Source organism: Suncus etruscus, chromosome 17, assembly GCF_024139225.1.
Source record: "Suncus etruscus isolate mSunEtr1 chromosome 17, mSunEtr1.pri.cur, whole genome shotgun sequence".
In the NCBI taxonomy this organism is placed as follows: domain Eukaryota; kingdom Metazoa; phylum Chordata; class Mammalia; order Eulipotyphla; family Soricidae; genus Suncus; species Suncus etruscus.
In genome coordinates, this window is record NC_064864.1 from 64,177,341 (window position 1) to 64,198,112 (window position 20,772).

A 20,772-nucleotide genomic window follows, 5' to 3' on the forward strand; every position below is an offset into this window, starting at 1 on the left:
CTTGCTGTGCTATCACTCCAACCCTGAGTCATCTTCATTGTCAGACTCCAGTACCTGGACTGGGAAACATGATGGGAAAATGTGATTTCTGACTGTCCAATTTAATGCCCAGTTATTGCAAATGCTTAGCAACTGATAAAAAGTACCAAGACTATAATGATCAAATTCAGAGCTGGAGTAGTATATGACAGAACCTAGCACTTTCGTTTCCTGTCTCTTAGGCCAGTGTTTCCTAAAGATAATACAAGGAATGGGAGAAGCGGGTGGCTTCTTGGTGGGGAGACTTTATAACTAGGAGGAACTGGGTGAATATTTTTTTCCTGAAAAGGCAGAAGGCCATCAGAATTTGAGCACCTTCATCTTCTATATATATTGATTATACATATATTGAACAATCTTAACAAACATGACATGACAACATGAAAACATAACATTTGTATGATCACTAATATTAGCTGGAAGAAAATACAGGAATCTGGACATCCCAGCCTCGTGCCCATTACTGTAGAAGAGTGAATGGAAACTTCTCTGCAAAAAGCTACTGCATTCAAATAAATCCCGTGTGAGAAACAGACACTTTAACAAACTCTGTACTCCCAAATGTCTTTATTTCAGCATCTAAGGAAACCAAATATATCTTTTCACTTAAAATGGGCAGAAAGAGGAGTAATTAATAGCCATGTAAGTAAAGAGGATAGAGACTCAAAAAAAAAGAAAAAAGAAAAAGAAAAGAAAAACACGTTAAAGCTAAATCTTCTGTTCCAAAGGTACATCATTTTGGAGTGACAGTGTCTCCCACATACTGTCATGGTCTCACAGTCCCCGTTTCTCTGAAAGCAACTGGGAAGCACAGGCAGGACCTAGCCCACCCTGTAGACTAGTGATGCCTCTTTTGAGCTACACAATACGTTTACCTGGTCCTGCCCACTTGGTCCCCTCTCTGCAAATTTTAGTTGTTTCCTTAATTATCTAACGTTCCTTCAGGAAACTGGCACCAATTATACCTACCAGGCCAGGCTGGTTCTGAGAAATAAAATAAAAAAAAAAAGCAATACTATGTACACTGAAAACCCTCAGTTCAAACCTCAAAGAGAAAAAAGCACGAGTATATGAGTATATATGGGCCATTTGCACAGGAAGGAAGTTCAGAAAAATTTTCATCGAGTGTGTTGGTGGACCTTCAAGAAGCCAGCCACAGGACATCAGATGAAAGGCATTGCAAGTATTTATTCAAAGACTCGTGTACAAATGCATGTGCTTCACCTGCAGTAAGAAACTATGACAAGTGAAGTAAGATTCAACACTTTAATCAACTATAACAAATCAATATTCATAAAAATTCTGATTCATGCAATGGTACACAGATTACACAATATCACATTATACAAAACTTACAGACTCAAGAATATGTACCTGAAACAATATATACACATTGCCAGAGTATTTTACTTCCTAAGTAGAATACTCTTTGTTTATAAATAATGCCAATATCAAATACTTCCTAAATAGATATACACTTTGAGAACTGCAGCATTTTTTTGTAACTCAAAATAGTCACATCTCCAGGATGTATCAAAGATGAACTGGCCCAGTGGATCATTTATTATACAGACTTCAATTCCATCCCAAGAGTGGATTTTTGGGGGACATAGAAAATAAACGGAATACAAACGTCAACTCTAGTTTAATGCTTGAAGAGCTTCTGCACTTATTAAATACACCAGAAAACCCTTCATCCGCGGATTAATTAGTTAAGGTGCTACCTATTGCATATTAAATACTTCCAATGATTGCATCTGATTAGAAGAGTTCAAAATCCGTGAAAACAGGAGCTCTCCACGTGCACTGACAGGCCTTCCTGTCCACTAAAGTGAAGCCGCACATGGCTGCGATCCTGCAATTCTAGGGCCCAAGCAAAAGAGTGCACTTCTTACTTCACCTCCATGTAGTGACATCCAGACTGGCTCCAGACACTCAGTATAAGAACATCTAAAGTCTTCCCTTGGTTGGCAAATCCAAGGCAAACTGCTTTTCCTACAAAGCTCCAGGGGGTAGGGGTGGGGATAATCTTGAGTGTAAGGATTCCTCGATACATGAGCCAGCAACTCCTTTGTTCGTGAAGATGATTCCAGCTCAGGTCAGGCCCCTGGTGGGTGGCAGGCTCGGGTGTGCCAGGTGGAGGTGCTGATGAAGAGGGGCTGTGAGTGAAAGCCTTACTGTCATTAGGTCTCCACGGCACCGAACCCTTTTAAATACAAGGCAACATTTTCACAGCAGGAAAATGGTAATAGAGTCTTTATTTACTGCCCAAAGCAATGGGTGCAGTCCTGTGGCTAATACTACATTCACTGGAGAATGACAAAACTAGTGTAAATGCAGGATACAGCAGCACAAAGAAATACTTGGACCTTTTTCATCGGAGGTGGGGGGTGGTGGTGGTGATATTTTTTGCACAATCCTAGGATCCCATGACTCAATGAAACTAGAAACATCCCTAAGAATTAGGACAGGATGTTTCGTGCCAAAATACTGAATTTTAGGACTGGAAGGGGAACTAGTTGGAAGACAACACTGTTTTGAAAACAATAGCAGAAATTAAGGAAGACAGATTAGCTGAAGAAAATTTAAGACCATTTTGAGGTAAATGAATTTAATTCTTTGATTTGAAGAAATCCTTTTATTGGTAGAAATATGTTTGAGCGGGAAAACCAAGTAAAATCTGTTTAAAGGCTAGGTACCAGAATGATCAAATACATATAAATATTTTATTTCCACCTCTAAGTAAATTACTAACAAAATTTGCCACTAAAATACTTAACAGTGGCTATTTTGGAAAAATGAATTAAAGTGATCTTTGTGGCTTTTTTAACCTCAATGCCAGAGATTAAAACTACTGTCTGCACTGCTGACCAACACCTGGCACACCGATCTGTTCGCTTGGCAACTCATTTTCACTATTTGTTTGTAGTCTAGCACATGGACCAATTATAAAAATATATCATCAGCTTTACTCCAGTTCATAAGTAAAAAGGTATAATATCTGAATATTTTCAGGAAGAGATAAAAACATTTTCAAATTTCAAAACAATTCTGAGCCCCAAATATTTAGATTAAAATTAAAGTTAAATCACTGGCAGATAGATGGGTTTCTAATCCTCCACCGATTTTCACAGGAAAAGAAAATCTTCTCAAAAGTGAATTCTTCATAAAAAGGACAGTAGGTGTTGAACCATATATTTCATGACTTCTATTACATAAAACATATCCCCAATATAAAAGTGACACCTTGCTTCACTCTAAAGAACAAACTTGGCCAAAACATATTAAAATATATGTAGGTAATGGAATGATCATAATACTGAAAACATGAATTGGGTGTTTTATAAAAATTTAATCAGTGTGAATTATATAACAGCAGGAAAAAAAGTGCTAAGAATTTTGTAATACTGCATAAATGCTATTTAAATAAATGGTACCGGTTAAATTAACAAGATCTTTACTTGAAAATAAAGTTCTTCACTAGATTTTGCTGTTTACAACAGAAATTTCTAAGTGGGAGAAAAGTTGGCAAAAGTTGTATTTTTCCTTCATTTTTTCAGTTTAAAAACTGTTTTATGGGGAAAAATTTTTTTATAATTTCAAAATGTTCTCTTAGGAAAACTATACAAACCTATAAATAAAAAATGGGATTTTAGTTTATGAATATAAACTTGAACAAGTAGTAACATTCAAAGTATTAAAAGGAGCAATATTATATCTGTATTATATTACACAACCAATTGAGTCTTGGAAGCGATAAATATTAGACAAAAATGCAACTCATTAAAGACAGGGAAATACAAGTCTCCATATACAGCTTTACATTTTAAATCCAGAAAACAGAGATTAAAAGTTTCACAGTATTTTAGATGTGCAAGGATAAAAGAAAAAAAGCAGCGATGAGCAACATTTTTATACCACTGTTTCACTTTAAATAGTAAATTTCATACACGTATCTAAGAAAATTCTCAGAAATCATCAGCATTTTGGCAGCAAACTTAAAAAGTCAACTAAATGGCTTTGTAACAAACCTATCCCAGAAGGTAGGTGTAGAATCATGAATGATGCCACGCCAGTCAAGGTCTGGTTTATACACTCATCTTCCTCCTTCAGTACCTCTTATTTTGATTCAGACCCAAATGCAACCATCTGTCGGTCCTATTATTTATGAAACTTGAAGCCAAGCCTACTTCTTCATTCCTACTATCTGCCTAGTTCCCTTCCCCCAACATACCATCCCCACCAAATTACCTTCAACTACAACTTCCTAATATGCTCTTTGCTAGGTACTTAAAGGCATGCAGAAGCTCAAAAAAAAAAAAAACCCCAACAACAACAACAACAACAAAAACTGCATTCACTTATCTTCTGCTTAAAGCTTACACAAAACTCAAATGTTAAGACTTAAAAAAATTCAAGAAAGACATGCTATTAAGAGATTGAAGGAAGTTTCCTAAAACAGGTTAGCCTTCAAGGACAATTTGGGATTGTATCATTCCGAAAACGCTGGATAAGAACAGCTCATTCTGAAACCCAGGGTCACCTAGTCCGGGTTGATTTGAAGCATCTTCTCTCAAATAAGCCCTAAGAGTAGTGGTGACAATTCCTTGGGTATCCATAGAGAACACTCCCATTTCCCATGTAGAAATTGGTACCTTAATTTCAGAGGCAACCAGTTGCTTCTAAATATTCTAGAAACACATGTATATATGAGGTATATGCATGTATTTGATATACAGTGATACATAAATTTACAACCATGTATGCCTACATATAAAATATGAACTATTTTAGTAGTGTTTAGGGTTGGAATTCCTGTCTCTAACTATGTCTATAAATCGACTTCTCAGAAACCAGTAACAGAATCATTTCTGCTTTATGAGAAATCTGTTCCTGAGAAATATTCCAGACATTTCTGAAGCTTCTTCTAGGCTTATGGCAGATTAGTGAACCAGCACCAGCACCTAGGTGAATCCTAGAGAACTTCTCATTCATTGAGAAAAGGGGGCCCATTTTCACTTGCAGGGCTGAACTGAAGAGGCCCTGCTAATATTTACAGGAGAGTTTTCACAATTTAGGGGAGCAGGTAATGAAATGTGACAGAGATAGTGTTCTCGAAGGGCTGCAGTCTTCTTTTTCCCCTCCTTCCTCCACCTCTTTCTTTGCCCCAATTATCAACACCACCAACCATTAGCTATTGGCAAATTTGCCTGCTTTCCTGGAAGGTTCATATGGCACTCGGAGAATGCTGGGCGTCTCTTCCATCACCCGCACCAGGAGGTTGTCGATGTAGTCTTCCAGCTCTCGGATATGCGTGTCTTTTCTTCGAAGAAGCTCTTTTTGTTTTACCAACTCCTGCAACACTTCCTCATAGGTCAGACTCCGGTACCCTGCAGTAGCATCAAAAGGGTTGCTGTCCTGCAACAGAAGAAAAGACAGTCACTTGTGTAGACATGACGTCAGGGGAAAAAAATACATTTTTCTTTTGAACTTCAATTTTTGTCTTTTCAAACCCAAATTTACTATTTCCCCTGCTCTTGGCTAGAATTAGTGTAAAATGTGCAGAATGGATGAGGCTTTAGAGGCTTCAGTTTCCAGATGTAGGTACTCTTTCTTTTAGGATAAAAAGTGGATGAAGATTTGATTTGATTCTCAATTCTTTTTTTACTTTTTACACAGCAAATATGGTCATAAATTAGGAAATGGAACATAGGAATAAAGGATAAGTGCTCTACAATAAATACAACTAAAATACATAAATACTGAAGGTCTCTATAAGTTTTCATGAAGCCACTACCACTGAATAGTTTTTGAACTATATGTCTTTGGCTTTTTACTGAAGATCATTATATAAAGAAGCACTATCTAATCTGCTTCTTCAATTTACTAGGAAATTGAGGCAATCAGAATGAAATCAATGGGTATCCCAGTATGAAATCCCTACAGTCACTTGTCTTAAATTAGAAGCACAAATTTTTCTCCCTTAAGTCTATTTCCTCCTTTTCCTCCCCCACTTCCTCATCTACTTCCTCCTAACAAATCCTACATGATTTGTCTTAATTCCCTTATTTGCCTTGGTTTCCAACTGGGTCTTTCCTAAGTACTTCTGGTCTCTACTTCTGATGCTCAGTGGAGTTGAGCAATGGGAATTAAGAAAGGCCTTTACTTCTTGTTTTTCCTCAAATGGTTAATACATTTTGTCTTACTCATTTTCAGGATCTTCTGAGTCTAAGAGTTTTTGTCAGTAATGGAGAAGTTTGCCCTTTATTGGGGTTGGGGGTGGGCTGAAGAATGAGTTTGGACCATACCAAGCACTGCTCAGGGTTTACTCCTAGGTCTGAGGTTTAAAATCACTTCTGGAGGGGTTCAGAGAACCACAGGGTGCCAGGGATCTCACTCAGGTCAATCACATGCAAAACAAACACCTGTACCTACTGAACTAGGCTCTAGTCCCAGAAGAGTAACTTGTTATCTCCTCCTCCAGAGACCCTGATCTTGCAGGCACTGAAATGTAAATACCAAGCTGATGCTCAGGTACCAGGAGAAAGGAATATCAAGACTGAGAAACATATAAGCCACAGGACTGCTCAGGACAGGAGGGCAAATAGAGTTAGGAGCAAGTCTCTGAAAGTCAGCCAGGCAGAAGTGTGCAATGGGCTCTGCTTGTTCTTAGAAGGAAATAGGAGTTGAGATCCAATGGTCAGGAACCTTCAACCAGCAATGGATGAATAGGGAAAAAGGGTTCAGGTGAGGGAGAGAAGAGAGGCCAATCTGGTAGATTCCAAAGAGCTCCTGAAGGATGCTGCATGCTATGAAGGACTTTTATACTAACAGTGATGGAACTAAGAACACCGAACTAAGAAAATTCTCCAATCTAAGGGGAAAATGACAGCTAAGCACTTGTAAATGAAAATAGCAGTAATGAGCAAGGTTATTTTGAGCCATTAAGATTAGCTATAAAATACCTAATAGCCAAAATATCTAAGGACTTGAGCTAGTAGCAGACTCTGTATGAATTAACAAAACAGAAAAGATACTAAAGGGAAAGAATTTGAGTTCTGTATGACTTATTATTATTATATAAGCATTATATCCTTATTATTCTGTAAGACAACTTATTAAAAACTGAGAACAGAAGCAGCTTTGGGAGTTGCAATACTTGTGTGCCTAAAACAAATCTCTCTACAAAACTACATGGCAAGTTGAAGAGTTGGTTTACTTTTTATTCTCCTCTCCCTCAGATAGATATTTGAGAACCCTGTCCTATTTGATAGCATGTTTAATTGGTGAGTTAAGTAATGTGAGATTTAGAATATCCTAACCACATTTTTTTTTTATGATTTATTCTGTGAAACAAAATAAATCCTGCAGTTATCCTGCAGTTGTGCTTAATTTAGTGACTGCCTCCCAACTGACAGACACTGGCCCACAAGGCTGCCACACATTGTTACTCCAGGGCCCTGGTCCTCTTCCCAGGCCTTGGGGATAAATTTGGTTAGACATTAAAAAAAAAAAGAACAAAACTATAGGGATAATTTTTTTTTAAATAAGCAAACATTTCTTATTTTAACCTAAATAATTCTGCAGATATCTGAGAAGAAACCAACTTAAGTGTATCTTTTCTGATAAATGAGAAGTTCTCCAAGGCCTTTTAAACTCTAAAAGGTCTGGTCTACAAAGTGAGTTTCTGGAGCAGCTTTTAAAAAAAGTAATAATGTCCAACTAAGGTGACTTTGAATAACAAATTTACTAAAAAAAAAAAAAAATATATATATATATATATATATATATATATATATATATAAGCGTACATGAGAATTACAGGGATTAATAAAATTAAACAAATGTGATTCATAACTAATTAGTTGCTTATTTTACTTTTTTTCATCAAATTATATATATATATATATATAAACTGATTTTTTTCAAACTAAGTGATGCAGTTGGCACATTTATATTGCTGTAAAGTTAACGCTACTCCAGTTTTACAAAATAACATAATTTTTTGAAACATTTTTCTTAAAACATGTCAGAAAATTCTATTTTGATGTAAGTCCCTTAGTGCTGCGATATAAACCAATCCAAAAGTTGAGTTTTTCAAAATCACAAGTTCTTATCCTAGATCATTACATTCAGTCCAACATGCTTCCAGCCACAATTTCAGACGGTGAGTCCTCACACTCAAATACTATATACACAGACTTCCTGGCAATATATTTCTGACCTTTTGATACATTTTCCATTTGTCCTTTTATGTGAAAACTTTACCCTAAATTTCTGCATCAACTTTCTAGGCAGGAAAACATCTTAGAAACACATGTACTACAAACGATATTCTGGAAAAGAATATACAATAATTAAAAACAGTTTTATGTTCAGTTCCAGATTTTATCCTATATTTGAAAAACATGTTAACCTTTCGATTTTTAGGCATAAAATGCTTACAGTAATTGATAAACTGTCTCTCATTGCTGTGTGTGTTTATATATACTATTAATATTTAAATAAAATAATAAAAATTAGTATTAACTAATAGGAAATTAACTAATTTTCGTTAGCAATCTATGTTGTTTTTTTGTTTGTTTTTTTGGGCCACACCTGGTGATGCTCAGGGGTTACTCCTGGCTATTCGCTCAGAAATCACTCCTGGCTTGGGGGACCATATGGAACACCAGGGATCGAACCAAGGTCTATCCTAGGTCAGCCGCAAGCAAGGCAAACGCCTTACCGCTGCACTACCGCTCCAGCTACAATATACGTTTTAAAAAATATCTGAAATATAAAGTTGATTTCTCAAAAAATACTTCTGATGTTCCTCTTGGGGGAAGATGTATAATATGAAGAGCTTCCCAGTCTGATAAAGAACCTACGACCCCAAACTTGGAACCTAAACTTATTTCATCAACTCCAAGCAGCACACATGCTTTGGAGATACTCTTCTTCTACGAGAATAATGGACAACTTTTCTCTTCCCTTTTTCTCAATCGATCCTTTCTCATTCCTACCCAACCTCTACTAAAAATCTTCATATGCAAATAAAGAAAGACAGGGACTGGGTGAGAGAGTAACAGGATTATTCTATGGTGTTTTAGATTACAAATTTTTAAATATAGTTGGACAAAAGACTTTGAGAATTAATAGTGAACTATTTTTACTTTACACATAGTCTATCTAGCCTTTTAAACTAGAAAATGTATTTTTTTTAACAATAGTTAAATTTAAACAAAAGCAAATTATCAGGATTCAAAATAACTGAAGATTTAAAGAAAGGTTGTCCTGGTAACCAAATATTGGTGGGGTACAAAATGACATCCAAGGCTTCTAGGGGGGAGAGAGAGAGAGATAAGATGACGGCTTGGCATTCTCCGATCATCTCATTATTGTTCTAATGAGGAACTTTGCTCTGGGAATATCATCTCAGCTACTTTCACATCTTTTGTCCTACTCCCTTCATCTCCCTTTCAGCTCTTAATTAGGCCTTAAAGAGCTCACACTGCCCTTTCAACTGGCTACTGCTCCTGTTTAAACACTGTGCTTTCACCGACAGGTGTTGGCACTAGCATATAAGACATACAAACTTAATTATAAAATACTATGTCCAGAAGGGGAAAAAATAACTTGGTGGAGGGCTATTACTGGAGAACTTAATGTAAATTACTTCAAACATCTTATAATCTTCAACATAAAAATTGTTCAAATACTTCTCCTCAATAATGATCAGTATGAGGATGAGCTTTCTCCTCTTAATTGTATCTTGCAGTGAATTAGCAACACCTAGTAATCCTTTAACTGTCATTTAGAATAGTTAGTATTCCAGAGGAAAATAATCACACATCAAGGATTCTTTTATCACCTTTAAATCCTTTAACTAAAACAATTTTCACATTTTATTTCTTTAAAGAATTCTAAGGATGCTTTTACAGCAATAAATTACAAGATTTGGAAAAGTACATTTACAAGCACAGAGAAATTGTAATTAAGGTTACTTAATAAACAATAGCTGCACATTAAATCGATTTTTTGATGTTGCATTTTGTTTGAGATTAAGTAACCGCCTGATAGAATTCATTTTATTATCTGATCAAAGGCTAACTTCATATATTCTGACATATCTCACCAGTCTGCCATATTATAAAGGTTTGAGCATTTATGAAATATCAAAACTTACATGTCATTTACATAAAGCAGCAAAAACATGGTAGAAAACCCTCCACTTCCAAATTGCTTTCTACAATTTTAAAGACAAATAACTCCATTTAGAATGGTTTACACAGCACCATGATATCTTTTAGGCATATCACATCACAGAAAACTGTGACATGTTATTGTTTAAAAAAATCTTATAATACATCTGGATCACACACATTAAGGACAGATGGTTGAAAAAGCAACCGTCAGTCTCTTGGAATAAAGGCTCTATTTCTGTTATTCAGTGAGAATTTCGTTTTCTACCAAAAACATGTGCCCATAATTTTGTAAAACAATTTATTTTCTAAGGCTTATATATATTTTGATGAAACGAGCAATAGCACACTGAACTGAGATGCCAAGCAGAACTATAAATCACACAACAAAGTACAGATACCTGCATCATCTTGCAAAATGTGTAAGTTAATTCAGCTGGTCAATAGCAGCCAAGCTAAGGCGTTTGGTTGCGCTGACTGGGAAGGAACCTTCCCAACTCGCTCCTAATACTGTGCTGGTCTCCAGGCTAGGATGCTTTTGCTCTTGCAGAATGTGAGCTTCAGGTTTTCTCTTACTTCGGTCTTTGTCATGACAGCAACAACAGTCCGTTTGCCCCCGTGTGCAACTCTTAACACTGACCCTGACTTTCAGCTTTCAGATTAACTTGCAAATAGACGTCTTGTATATGCAATCAAAGCAGGTTTCAGTTCCGCCTACAGCGGTTCGGCCACAGCTTCTCGAGATCACAAAGCAGACGCATCACAGGCAGATCAAAACCAAGCCTGGTACTATCTGTCCCTCCTTTTCCCCAGAGGCCCTCGGTAAACCCCAATTCCCCCACCCCAATCTACAGGCGAAGGCTGCACCAGACACAGGCCTAGGAGAGGCTGAGGCCTGTGACTAGCCTCTTGTATTTCTATAGCTCTCGGGGAAACTCACCGGAATTTTCCTGAGGTCTTCATTGCTTGTCGGATTCACATGAAAACTGAGAAAAAGACAAACATAAACCTCTCAAGGATATGATAGTCCATGTGGGAGCAAACATAAAAAAGACATTTTTAACCAACACTGCAGTAACAATTTCTAATGTCCTGAATCAGTCTGATGAAATTTAATCCTGAATATAGAAGGTCACTATTTACAAAACATTTTAAATTTATTTACGTACACATTTTAAACTTCGAAGGATATTAACAAACCTGAAAATATACTATGAAAAATGTAGCTTCTAAAACATAAGGGACTCTATGCAGTGAGATATTCCCTAAAATCAAATTCTGCATAACAAGCTATTCATTTTATTTTCACAGGTGACTTAATTGGGGCTTTCTAAACAGGACAGTGGAGAATTAAGCAAAGAAGGCTGGATGGAATTCATATTAAGTTACACTAATATATTAAAAATTCTACACGTACTACAACATTCACTTCTAAATGTTATTATCTCCGTGAGAATAAATTCCAAGTCATATGAAGCACATTTGTTATTGTGATTTCAAAAGTTAAATACCCAAATGAACCAAAACAAAACGGTTTTCTTCCACACGCAGAGTGAGAAAACATCACAGCTGAACACCAGAATCCTTTTCTTCTTTGAACGCTGTCCATTAAGGGGGCTCCAACCAAAACGAAGCGAAACTTCAAAGCCACCTGATGAGTAAATATTTCATCGTTCCTATTCATGTCTCATTTTTGCCCAGCACTTAAGATGACTGACCATTAGAACTTCTGCGAAGCATTACCATCCTAGCAATCCTTTTATTTAAAATCACAACTGCAGAGACAGTTAAGGTACTTGTTTTCCATCCAGCTGACACTATTCAGTGCAGCATGGGATCCCAAGCAGAGTTGAGAGTGGACTGCGCATTGCAGGAGGGTACGACTCAAACCTCCCCCAGACCCCACCCCACTAAATCATAAAACAATATATATATATTTATTTATACTTGTTTCACTCTCTGTGCATTACTGAATAGTTGAAATATTTTCTAAAATTAATTTTTTAAAACTTCTGACTGTGTATGAAAATCTGAACACTGGCCACAATAAAATCAGTTTGTAAAGTTTCCTATATTAAAGGTGTGTGTCTCGGACTTGAACTTTCCGACCCACACATGCACAGCGCCATGGGGAAAATGGTCAGCATGATTTAGCATTACTTGTTCCCTCAGAAGTTTTGCCCTCCCAGCTCCTGGCACTATACACTGCCCTCTTGGGACTCATGGGCACAGATGTGGCACTCCAGTAGAGTTGGGTGATGGAAAAAAAGACAGGCATTTTATCTACCTGCAATGTGCCAGTTAGACAGGCACAACTAATGTGCATGTCTTCTCTCCCATTCTCCTACCATCCTATGATACCAACCGCATGAGTCTAAGGAAACAGAAAACCCCAGAACAAAATCTGAAAGTGACCTTGTCACTGAGCCCAACTTAGCCTGGAGTGAGTGTCATGGTAGCAGCTGCAAACATGGGCTTGCCACTCTCCTTGGTTCCTGTCCAAGGTGCCCAACACAAGGGCCCGAAAGAAAGGGCACCTCAGCCCATTACTGCTGTCAACTGGCTAATTTGGGCTTGCTTTGCTACTCTACAAGGATGAGTAAAAGCAGAAAAGTGGCGCAGGGCATGGTCACCAAGATTCTGCTTCTCCTTGCTGTGTGCCATCTAGGAAGTGTCTGGAATCTCTGCTTGCAACCCTCTCATCTGCAAAACAGAACAACACTATCTCCTATCTGAAACTCCTGGGGCAGGTTCATTTAGTATGGGGCTAGTGAAGAAAATGTGGCCAATAAACTACTCTTAATAAACACGTACAGATCACATAGTCTGAACTAGACACTTTTCTAAGCATGTCCCTAATAATGTCCCTAATGTCCCTCTTCAATCTTCACAGCACATATGGAATGTCTAATGTTCATTTTTCAAAATAAGGAAACAAGTCAAAGTGGCTGGCAAGGGGGTAGGAGGTTGCTAATTGTGTGGCTCCAACATCTGACCCAACCGTGTGGCACAATACAGGGACACTGCGGGAGAGGTCCCTAACACACCCGCCACATGTTCTGAGCAGAAAACAAACGTCTTATTCTGAAGAATAGGGAAGAGGTAAGTAGGTCCCTGGGGTCAAACTTTTACACACAGAGAAAAGCAGCAATGGGCCAAGGCACGTGGAATTCAAGGGAAAGCAGAACTGAAAATGACACAAAACCAGAGAGGTGAGCCTGAAAGCATCCAGCATGGCCACATGCAGAGGGAATGCAAGATAGCAAAGACCCTGAAAGCAAGGGAAGCAGGGAGGGAAGAAGCCTAGGAGGGTCCAAAACAAAATATGAAGGTCCTGGGCAAGAGCCACGAGCAGTTTCCAACCATTTGCCTCTTCTCTTCCAAATAATACTGTCTTTGGGGTTAAAAAAAAAAGTCATGTAGGACTGTATTGCCACCACCAGAATCTAAACTAGGATCCAGATATACCTGCAAACTATTTAGTGCAATAAGGAGGTGAGTTTTATCCAAATCACTCAACTAGCAACTGTTCTACCCAGTGGTGCCAGCCTCTGGCACTAAAATGAATCTCAGTGACAACCTGGAAAAGAGGGTCTGAGAACTAAAAACAAGCCTTTGAAAGAAGGGTCGCAAGCACCAAGCCCCAACCACCCCACTGTACCTGGGTGTCAAGTGAGAGAATTGGCAGTGGGTGTGAGGGCAGGGGCTCTAGCACTGGGCATTGTCTGGAATCTAAAAGCTGTGCCCTTCCCGCCCAGCACCTTTAGAGTCACACACTGATATGTCAACCACATGACAAGCTCAGTCATTCACAGCTGCCTTTTCTGAAGGGTTCTTGGGGGGGGGGGGGGGAAGAGTTAACTGAACTGGATTAAATTAGCTGGTGAAAAATAAAATGTCTCTTTTTATCAAAGTGTGGCACCAATTTGTGATATCTTTCTCCTTGGACTACTGTCCTCAGTCAGACAAGATACTGAATGACAGAGTTTTACTGCTCAGCTGAATGGCTGACAAGTTTTTGTTTTGTCTTAAAACAGTATTTTTAATGAGGTATAAACTGAGACATGCTGACATTCAACAAGTTTATCCAAATTTAAACTCCAGAAGTTTAATTTAAAGGGTAACAGCATTTAAAAATATTGTAAATTTATACTTAGAACAGTTTATAGTTAATAAAATGCTTTACATTTTAAAACAAGTTAAAAGACTGAATATTTTCATTTTGTGACCTTTCCCCATTAAAACAATTTTTCTAGCAAATGCTAATTTCAATTTTTAAAAAGAATAGCATTCAAATATTTTACTTTTAGGAACCATTAATACTGCTTCTTAAATAATCAATTATCCATAGTTTTTGAAGTTAGAAGAAATAATGAGTGAGGAAATAAGTCAACCAGTAAAAACCTGACACTGGTCCAACATTTAATCTTTGTGCTTTCTTTTCCATGCATCCAACTTTTCCAGGAGAATCCTAAAGAAAGGGACAAGACTATTGAGTCTCTTTTCTTTTATCAAAAGTGAAAAAGTACAAAGTGTTGGTCAAGACAAAAACACACAAAAGAACAAAGATCTAGTACAACTGATTAGCTGTCTTGTTAGTACAATATAATGAAAACTGTGTAAATTCCTGGCTCTAGGATTTCCAGTCTTTCAATGAGAAGTCACACAACAATACCTGAAACTCTTTAGAAAGCAGTTAAAAGCAAGTATTATGGTAATTTCCACAATATCTCTCTCTCTAAGCCTCATGATCCCATTACTGCTGAAGTTATAAAGTTAGATCCATTTTGGTCACAACCAAACCCACTTTGTTCAGTGAGTACCAATTCTGCTCTGTGCAGAATCTAGAGGTAACCCATTCAACTGGAGGGGACAGAGGAGAATGGGGGTGAACAGAACACCACTAGATTACTTCTGTCATGCACAAAAAAAATACACATTTCATCATAAACGAACTTCTGACAAATTATTTTCAACAGAAGAGAATGAGTGGATTTGAAACCTGGCAGCCTCACTTTGGTAACACATGGAGTTGCAGGGGTGACAGAGGCTGTTAGTAGAGCCTGAACTCTGAAACCTTCAACAAGCCTGAAAAGGGAAACAGAAAAGGCCCCACTTCCAGTACAGCCAGGATGCAGGACACCAGTCTAACCACCAGTGATGTGGACAGGGCCGAAACCCTCATCTGGGACACTGGTATGGTAAGGGGGTCACTCAGTTCATCCTCAGAGAAACCCCACTGAGCACCATTCCTTTTTGTTTGTTTGTTTGTTTTGGTTTTGGGGCCACACCCGGCAGTGCTCAGGGATTTTTCCTCACTCTGTGCTCAGAAATCGCTCCTGGCAGGCACGGGGGACCATATGGGATGCCAAGGACTGAACCCGAGTCAGACTCAAGTTGGCTATGAAACGCCTATTGCTGTGCTATCTCTCAGCCCATGAGCACCATTCCTATCTCTCCAGCCACAGAAGAGGAAATAGGCCTCGAGGGTGCTGAAGCTGTTTGTGGTACCAGCCACTAAATGTTGGTTGGTTGGTTGGTCGGTCGGTCGGTCGGTCGGTCGGTCGGTCGGTCGGTCAGTCAGTCAGTCAGTCAGTCATGATGAGATACCCCACTCAGTCTCGGTTTGTGAACCTCTAGTATGCCACCTCCTACAAAGTTTCTCTCTGTCTCCCACAATGAGTGCTCTGCTGGGCTCTAGGCCTCCAGCACAATCTATGGCATCTTCCCATCAGAACTTCCTGGAACAAGAGCTGTTGCCGATTTTCTCTCGACCCTCTGCCAGTTTGCCCTAGCTACTCTCCTTGCTCTCCTTGTCCTACAGCTCTGACTGAGAAGTGGCTCTTGATCCCCGGGCCCAGCCTAAGTTCCACTAACAACAGCCCAGCTGTGCCTTCACCCAGGGCACCCGAGCATAGTCCTAACTGTCAGGCTCAGCTATCCCTAGTGCTCTCCCAGCCTTCTCAGGGATCCTGAACCCCCTACCACCCTGCTGCCCTCATCTCATCAGAATCTTCCTACATTTGCTTGTTCTCTGGCATCTGTTTCCTGCTGGGATTCTAATCTATGAAAATACAATAAATGTCATAAACAATTCACTGTGTAATTTAAAATGGTTGAGGACAAAGGTTTTTTCTATTTCTCTTTGGGAAGAAAGATCCAAAGTAAACAATGTGAGCCTGATTATTCATGTGAAGTATCTACTTTTCTGGGCTCCGTAACATAAATCATGTTAGTTTAATATGATTTTTTTTGTCTTCTCAAAATATACATCCTCTCCTGCTTTGTACATGACAATTCACTACTCACCATAAAATAATGCCTGGCCTTCCTTTAAAACTTCTCACATTCACAGAGCTGGGGTCTGTTATGTTTAAATTCACTCTTAGTTTAGGGCTACATTATTAAGGGTTGGTTCTTCCTTCAGTTCTACCTCAGTGATGTGGACTGGAAAGATGCCATCTCATGTTCACATACTGCCTTACAACTGAGGATACATGGATCAGAATTTCTCTAGAGATGCTCCCAAAGGAACAGCAACTACTGAGGTGGGCGCCATTACTCTGACAAGCTCTTCCTCCAAATCAGATCAGGATCTCAGCCATCTCAGCTCGGATCTCTCCTTCCCTCTCAGAGAACCAGCGTAGTAGACCCTCAAAGGGAGACCCCCTTGTCTCCTAATCTATTGGGATTTTTCTCACTTCTCTCCAGTCTTTTACAGCCCTCTATCCCTCAAACATTTCCCCACCAAAAAAAGCCTTTCAATTTTGCCAATCTCTGATGCTTCCTCCCAAGTAATGCTTGCCGCCTGAGTTACTTTGTTCATTTACTGTCTCTAACCTGAACACCATCCCTGCCCCCCCAAACTCCTTTCTTCTCTGAGAAGGTCACTGACAAATTATTTTTGCACCTCAGAGGACACCAGAGACTGGCCTTGACTTTCCCCTCTGCATAGCAGGGAGCCCAATTTCTCCTGTTTCCCAGTGCTCCTTCTCCTTTTCTTTCTCTTTTCTCTGGGAGGTGGAAAAGACAAGGTTTTCCTTACAATCCTCTTTTCGGACTCCTTTCTCTACTCTACATGGGCAATTTTCCACTGCCCCATTACTATATGAACCGATGATTGCCAAGTCTTTGATCTTCAATCATAATTTCTTTCTCCTTTCAAAGACCACCTTTATAAAAGCAGTAAAAATCTTGGATTAGTTATTTGGGCTGTAGCTCAAAGTTACTGGGTCTCATCCCATTCTTTTTATCAGCTGCCTGATTCCCCTCCATCTGCTCCAAAAGGTGCTCTGGTCCCTTAAGGTGAAGTCTTAGAGACACTCACAGCTCCAACCCTCAGCTAGCAGTCTCAAGATTCTCCTCACTCACCTCTATCTGAGTCTCAGTTTCCACATCATGACTTTACTCTCTTGACCACCACCTGGCTCCTTCCCAGACTGCCACTGGCCCTGAGCGGTTTCAGGTCCATGTCAAATTGGACCCACACCTGTGACCCATATGGAGTTGGCAAATGTCAGTCTAACCTTATCATTCACCTGTCAAAAAACATTTGGCCAACATTTCCTGGCTTCCAAAGTCAATTAGACTTGGCTTCTTTATCTTTGTAGATATATTACCCATGGCCTAGTACCCAGGAACAACCTATGTATAAGCTTTACATTTGATAACTTAGTTTTTTTTGTTTTTGTTTTTGTTTTTGGGCCACACCCGGCGGTGCTCAGGGGTTACTCCTCGCTGTGTTCAGAAATAGCTCCTGGCAGGCACGGGGGACCATATGGGACACCGGAATTCAAACCAACCACCTTTGGTCCTGGATCGGCTGCTTGCAAGGCAAATGCTGCTGTGCTATCTCTCTGGGCCCTATAACTTAGTTTTTTTTAATTAAGTAAAAAGTCCACCACCCAGTATAAGAACTGGCTTTTTATTAAAAGAAAAAGTTACATGAAATGTATATAATGTCTTATATGACAATGTACTATACAGATACAAAGAATCTATTCAAGGGGCCAGAGAGATAGCATGGAGGTAGGGTGTTTGCCTTGCATGCAGAAGGACAGTGGTTTGAAATCCGGCATCCTATATCGCCTCCCGAGCCTGCCAGGAGCGATTTCTGAGCATAGAGTCAGGAGTAATCCCTGATGGCTGCCGGGTGTGAAAACCCCCCCCCCCCCCAAAAAAAAAAGAAATCTACTCAAACAACCAGACTTCATACCTTTCATGAAAATTAAGTCAAAATTAACCACAGACCTAATATAAAATGCAAAACTAAGAAACTGGGAACATAACACGAGAATAACCTTGATGACTTCAAGTTTGAAAATATCTTAGATATGTCATGATACACGAAAGAAAAGATAATCTGGGCTTAATTAAATGAATTTTTCCTCCCTTACAGAAAGAAACTGTGCTAAAAAGCAGAAAAGACAAATTACTGAGAAAAAGAAAATATTTGCAAAAGACATACCCGATCAAGGAATGTTATCTAAAATATACAAAATCTTCTCAGCCATGGAAAACACCACCAATAGAAAAATAGTCAAAGAGCTCAACAACAACTTACTACCAAAACAGACATTAACAAACAGGTGTATGAGAAGATGCTTCACATCCTATTCATCAAGAAAGTCAAATTCAAACTGCAAATCTGTAAGAATGGACAAAGGCCAGAGAACACAGACACCTCCAATGTCTGTGAGGAAAGGAAGCAGCGCAAACTTACATTCACTGCTGATGGGAAACAAAACAGTCACTCTGAAAGTCAGCTTGTAAGGTTCTTAAGAAATTAAACATACTTTTACCACTGAATCCAGCATTCATACTCCTTGGTTATTTACCCAAAGGTGTTGAAAGCTTATGTCCACACAAAATCTGCAAATGTCTATATAAGCTTTATTCAAAGCTGAACAAATTTAGAAACAACTAGAGTATTTTATATTGGGGGGGGTATAAAATTTGGGGAAGGCTTTCCCAAGTGTGATTATTGGGGGTCCAGAGCCCTACTGGGCCATGTAGTTGAAATAGGTAGAAAGGACCAAGGTGCTAGGTGCTAGGGACCACTACAGCATCTCAACAGTATGGGAGCCTCCAGGGATACATCATGTGACACTGGAAGTGGGGGACTTGGCACTGAGGACTTATCAGAGATCAAACAAGAATGGGCCATGTGCAAATTAAGGACCCTAACCCCTGTACTATCTCCCCAAACCCCATTAACTAGGTAAACAGGTAGAAAACAATGTTCCTCTTTTCTATTTATGATCCCTTTTCATCTGAGAAAATGCTACATGACCCTGGCTATATAAAACAGATATCTAAGTCACTTAATGATAGTAAATCACAAATTCATTTTTAAATAAAATTTGTAACCACCCCCCAATTCAGTTACATGGTCTCCTATGAGGTCATAAGAATTTAGGATTCAGACACTGACATTAAAAGACTGGTCAATACTAATCTAGAAATGAACTAGAAAGCCATGAAAAGATATCGAGAAAACTTCAATGAATACTTGACTAAGTGAAAGCAGCCAACCTCAGAAGGCCACATACAGTGGAGACCAACTACATAACATTATTCTATGAAAGGTAAAAATATGAAGAGAGTCAAATAATCAGTGGCAGCTGGGGAAAGAGGAGACACACAGCCAGGCCTGGGGGATTTTACAGGAAGTACAAATTCTCTGCCTAACACTGTAATGGTAGACACAGGTCATCAAAGCCCGTAGAAGGTGCGACCCCTGGAGAGAGCCCTTATGTAAACAATGGGCTTTGAGAGAGAGATGGGCATCCCTATGGATATCCACTGCAGGAAGTATAACCTACCACTCTAATAGGGACTTGAGTCATGGTGAGACCAAGCAGGTGGGGGTGGGGAGAATAGGGGCGAACTCCTCTTCTTTCTATCCAACTGCTGTAACCTAAAAGTCCTCTAAAAACAGTCTATTAATATATACATAGAATCTATATACAGATAAAAAAAATGAATAAAGTTTGCCTATGGTTTTTCTCTTATCCAGACTTATCTTTCTATCTATCCAGACTTTCTATTTGTTTCTACTGTAAGCTACTAAAGGAAGTATATGTCATTAAACTTATTACTTATAGCATTTTGTGTACTGTCAAGACATTAGCAGATGCTTAAAAACCATCCAGAACATTAGTAACCTGTGAGTTAAATCAATTAGGAAAAATGTAGGCTAATTGTTGACTATATAATCAATGGACAGTATTAATATGAGATTTAACAACAAAATCAGGACACTAAATTCAGAAGAGCAAAGGAAATCATCTTTTTCTGAATAACAAAGATTACTTAAATCAGAGTTAATACTATATTAGTAAAAGGTTTTTCAGGTCTCAGAAAAGAAGATAGACAAACCACTGGCAAGACTCACAAAGAAAGGAAAAAAAACGATAAGTAGACTTATTCCTAAACTCACATTGACAATATAATTTTCAGATTGATTTATTTTTCTGATAAATCCATAAATAAATAATCAATGTATTCAAAGAGACTCGCATTAAAGGAGCTTAAGGAAATGTTCCTT

General features: G+C 38.7%; 1 protein-coding gene and 1 non-coding gene across 2 annotated transcripts in view; one reads left to right on the top strand and one right to left on the bottom strand.

Annotated features, from left to right (window-relative positions):
- Nucleotides 1–4,487: 4,487 nt before the first annotated feature.
- Nucleotides 4,488–20,772, bottom strand: part of RAB11FIP2 (RAB11 family interacting protein 2) — a 36,758-nt gene continuing 20,473 nt past the window's right edge. The window contains exons 4-5 of the mRNA XM_049764470.1: nt 11,164–11,209; nt 4,488–5,457 (exon numbers count right to left, since the gene is read on the bottom strand). Of these exons, the coding sequence (XP_049620427.1) occupies nt 5,230–5,457; nt 11,164–11,209 (274 nt within the window). The 3' untranslated portion in view covers nt 4,488–5,229. The remainder of the gene's footprint in view (nt 5,458–11,163; nt 11,210–20,772) is intronic.
- LOC125995536 (small nucleolar RNA SNORA5) lies at nt 7,417–7,544 on the top strand. Its single transcript, XR_007491039.1, has one exon. It is a non-coding gene; the product is annotated as a small nucleolar RNA SNORA5 (small nucleolar RNA).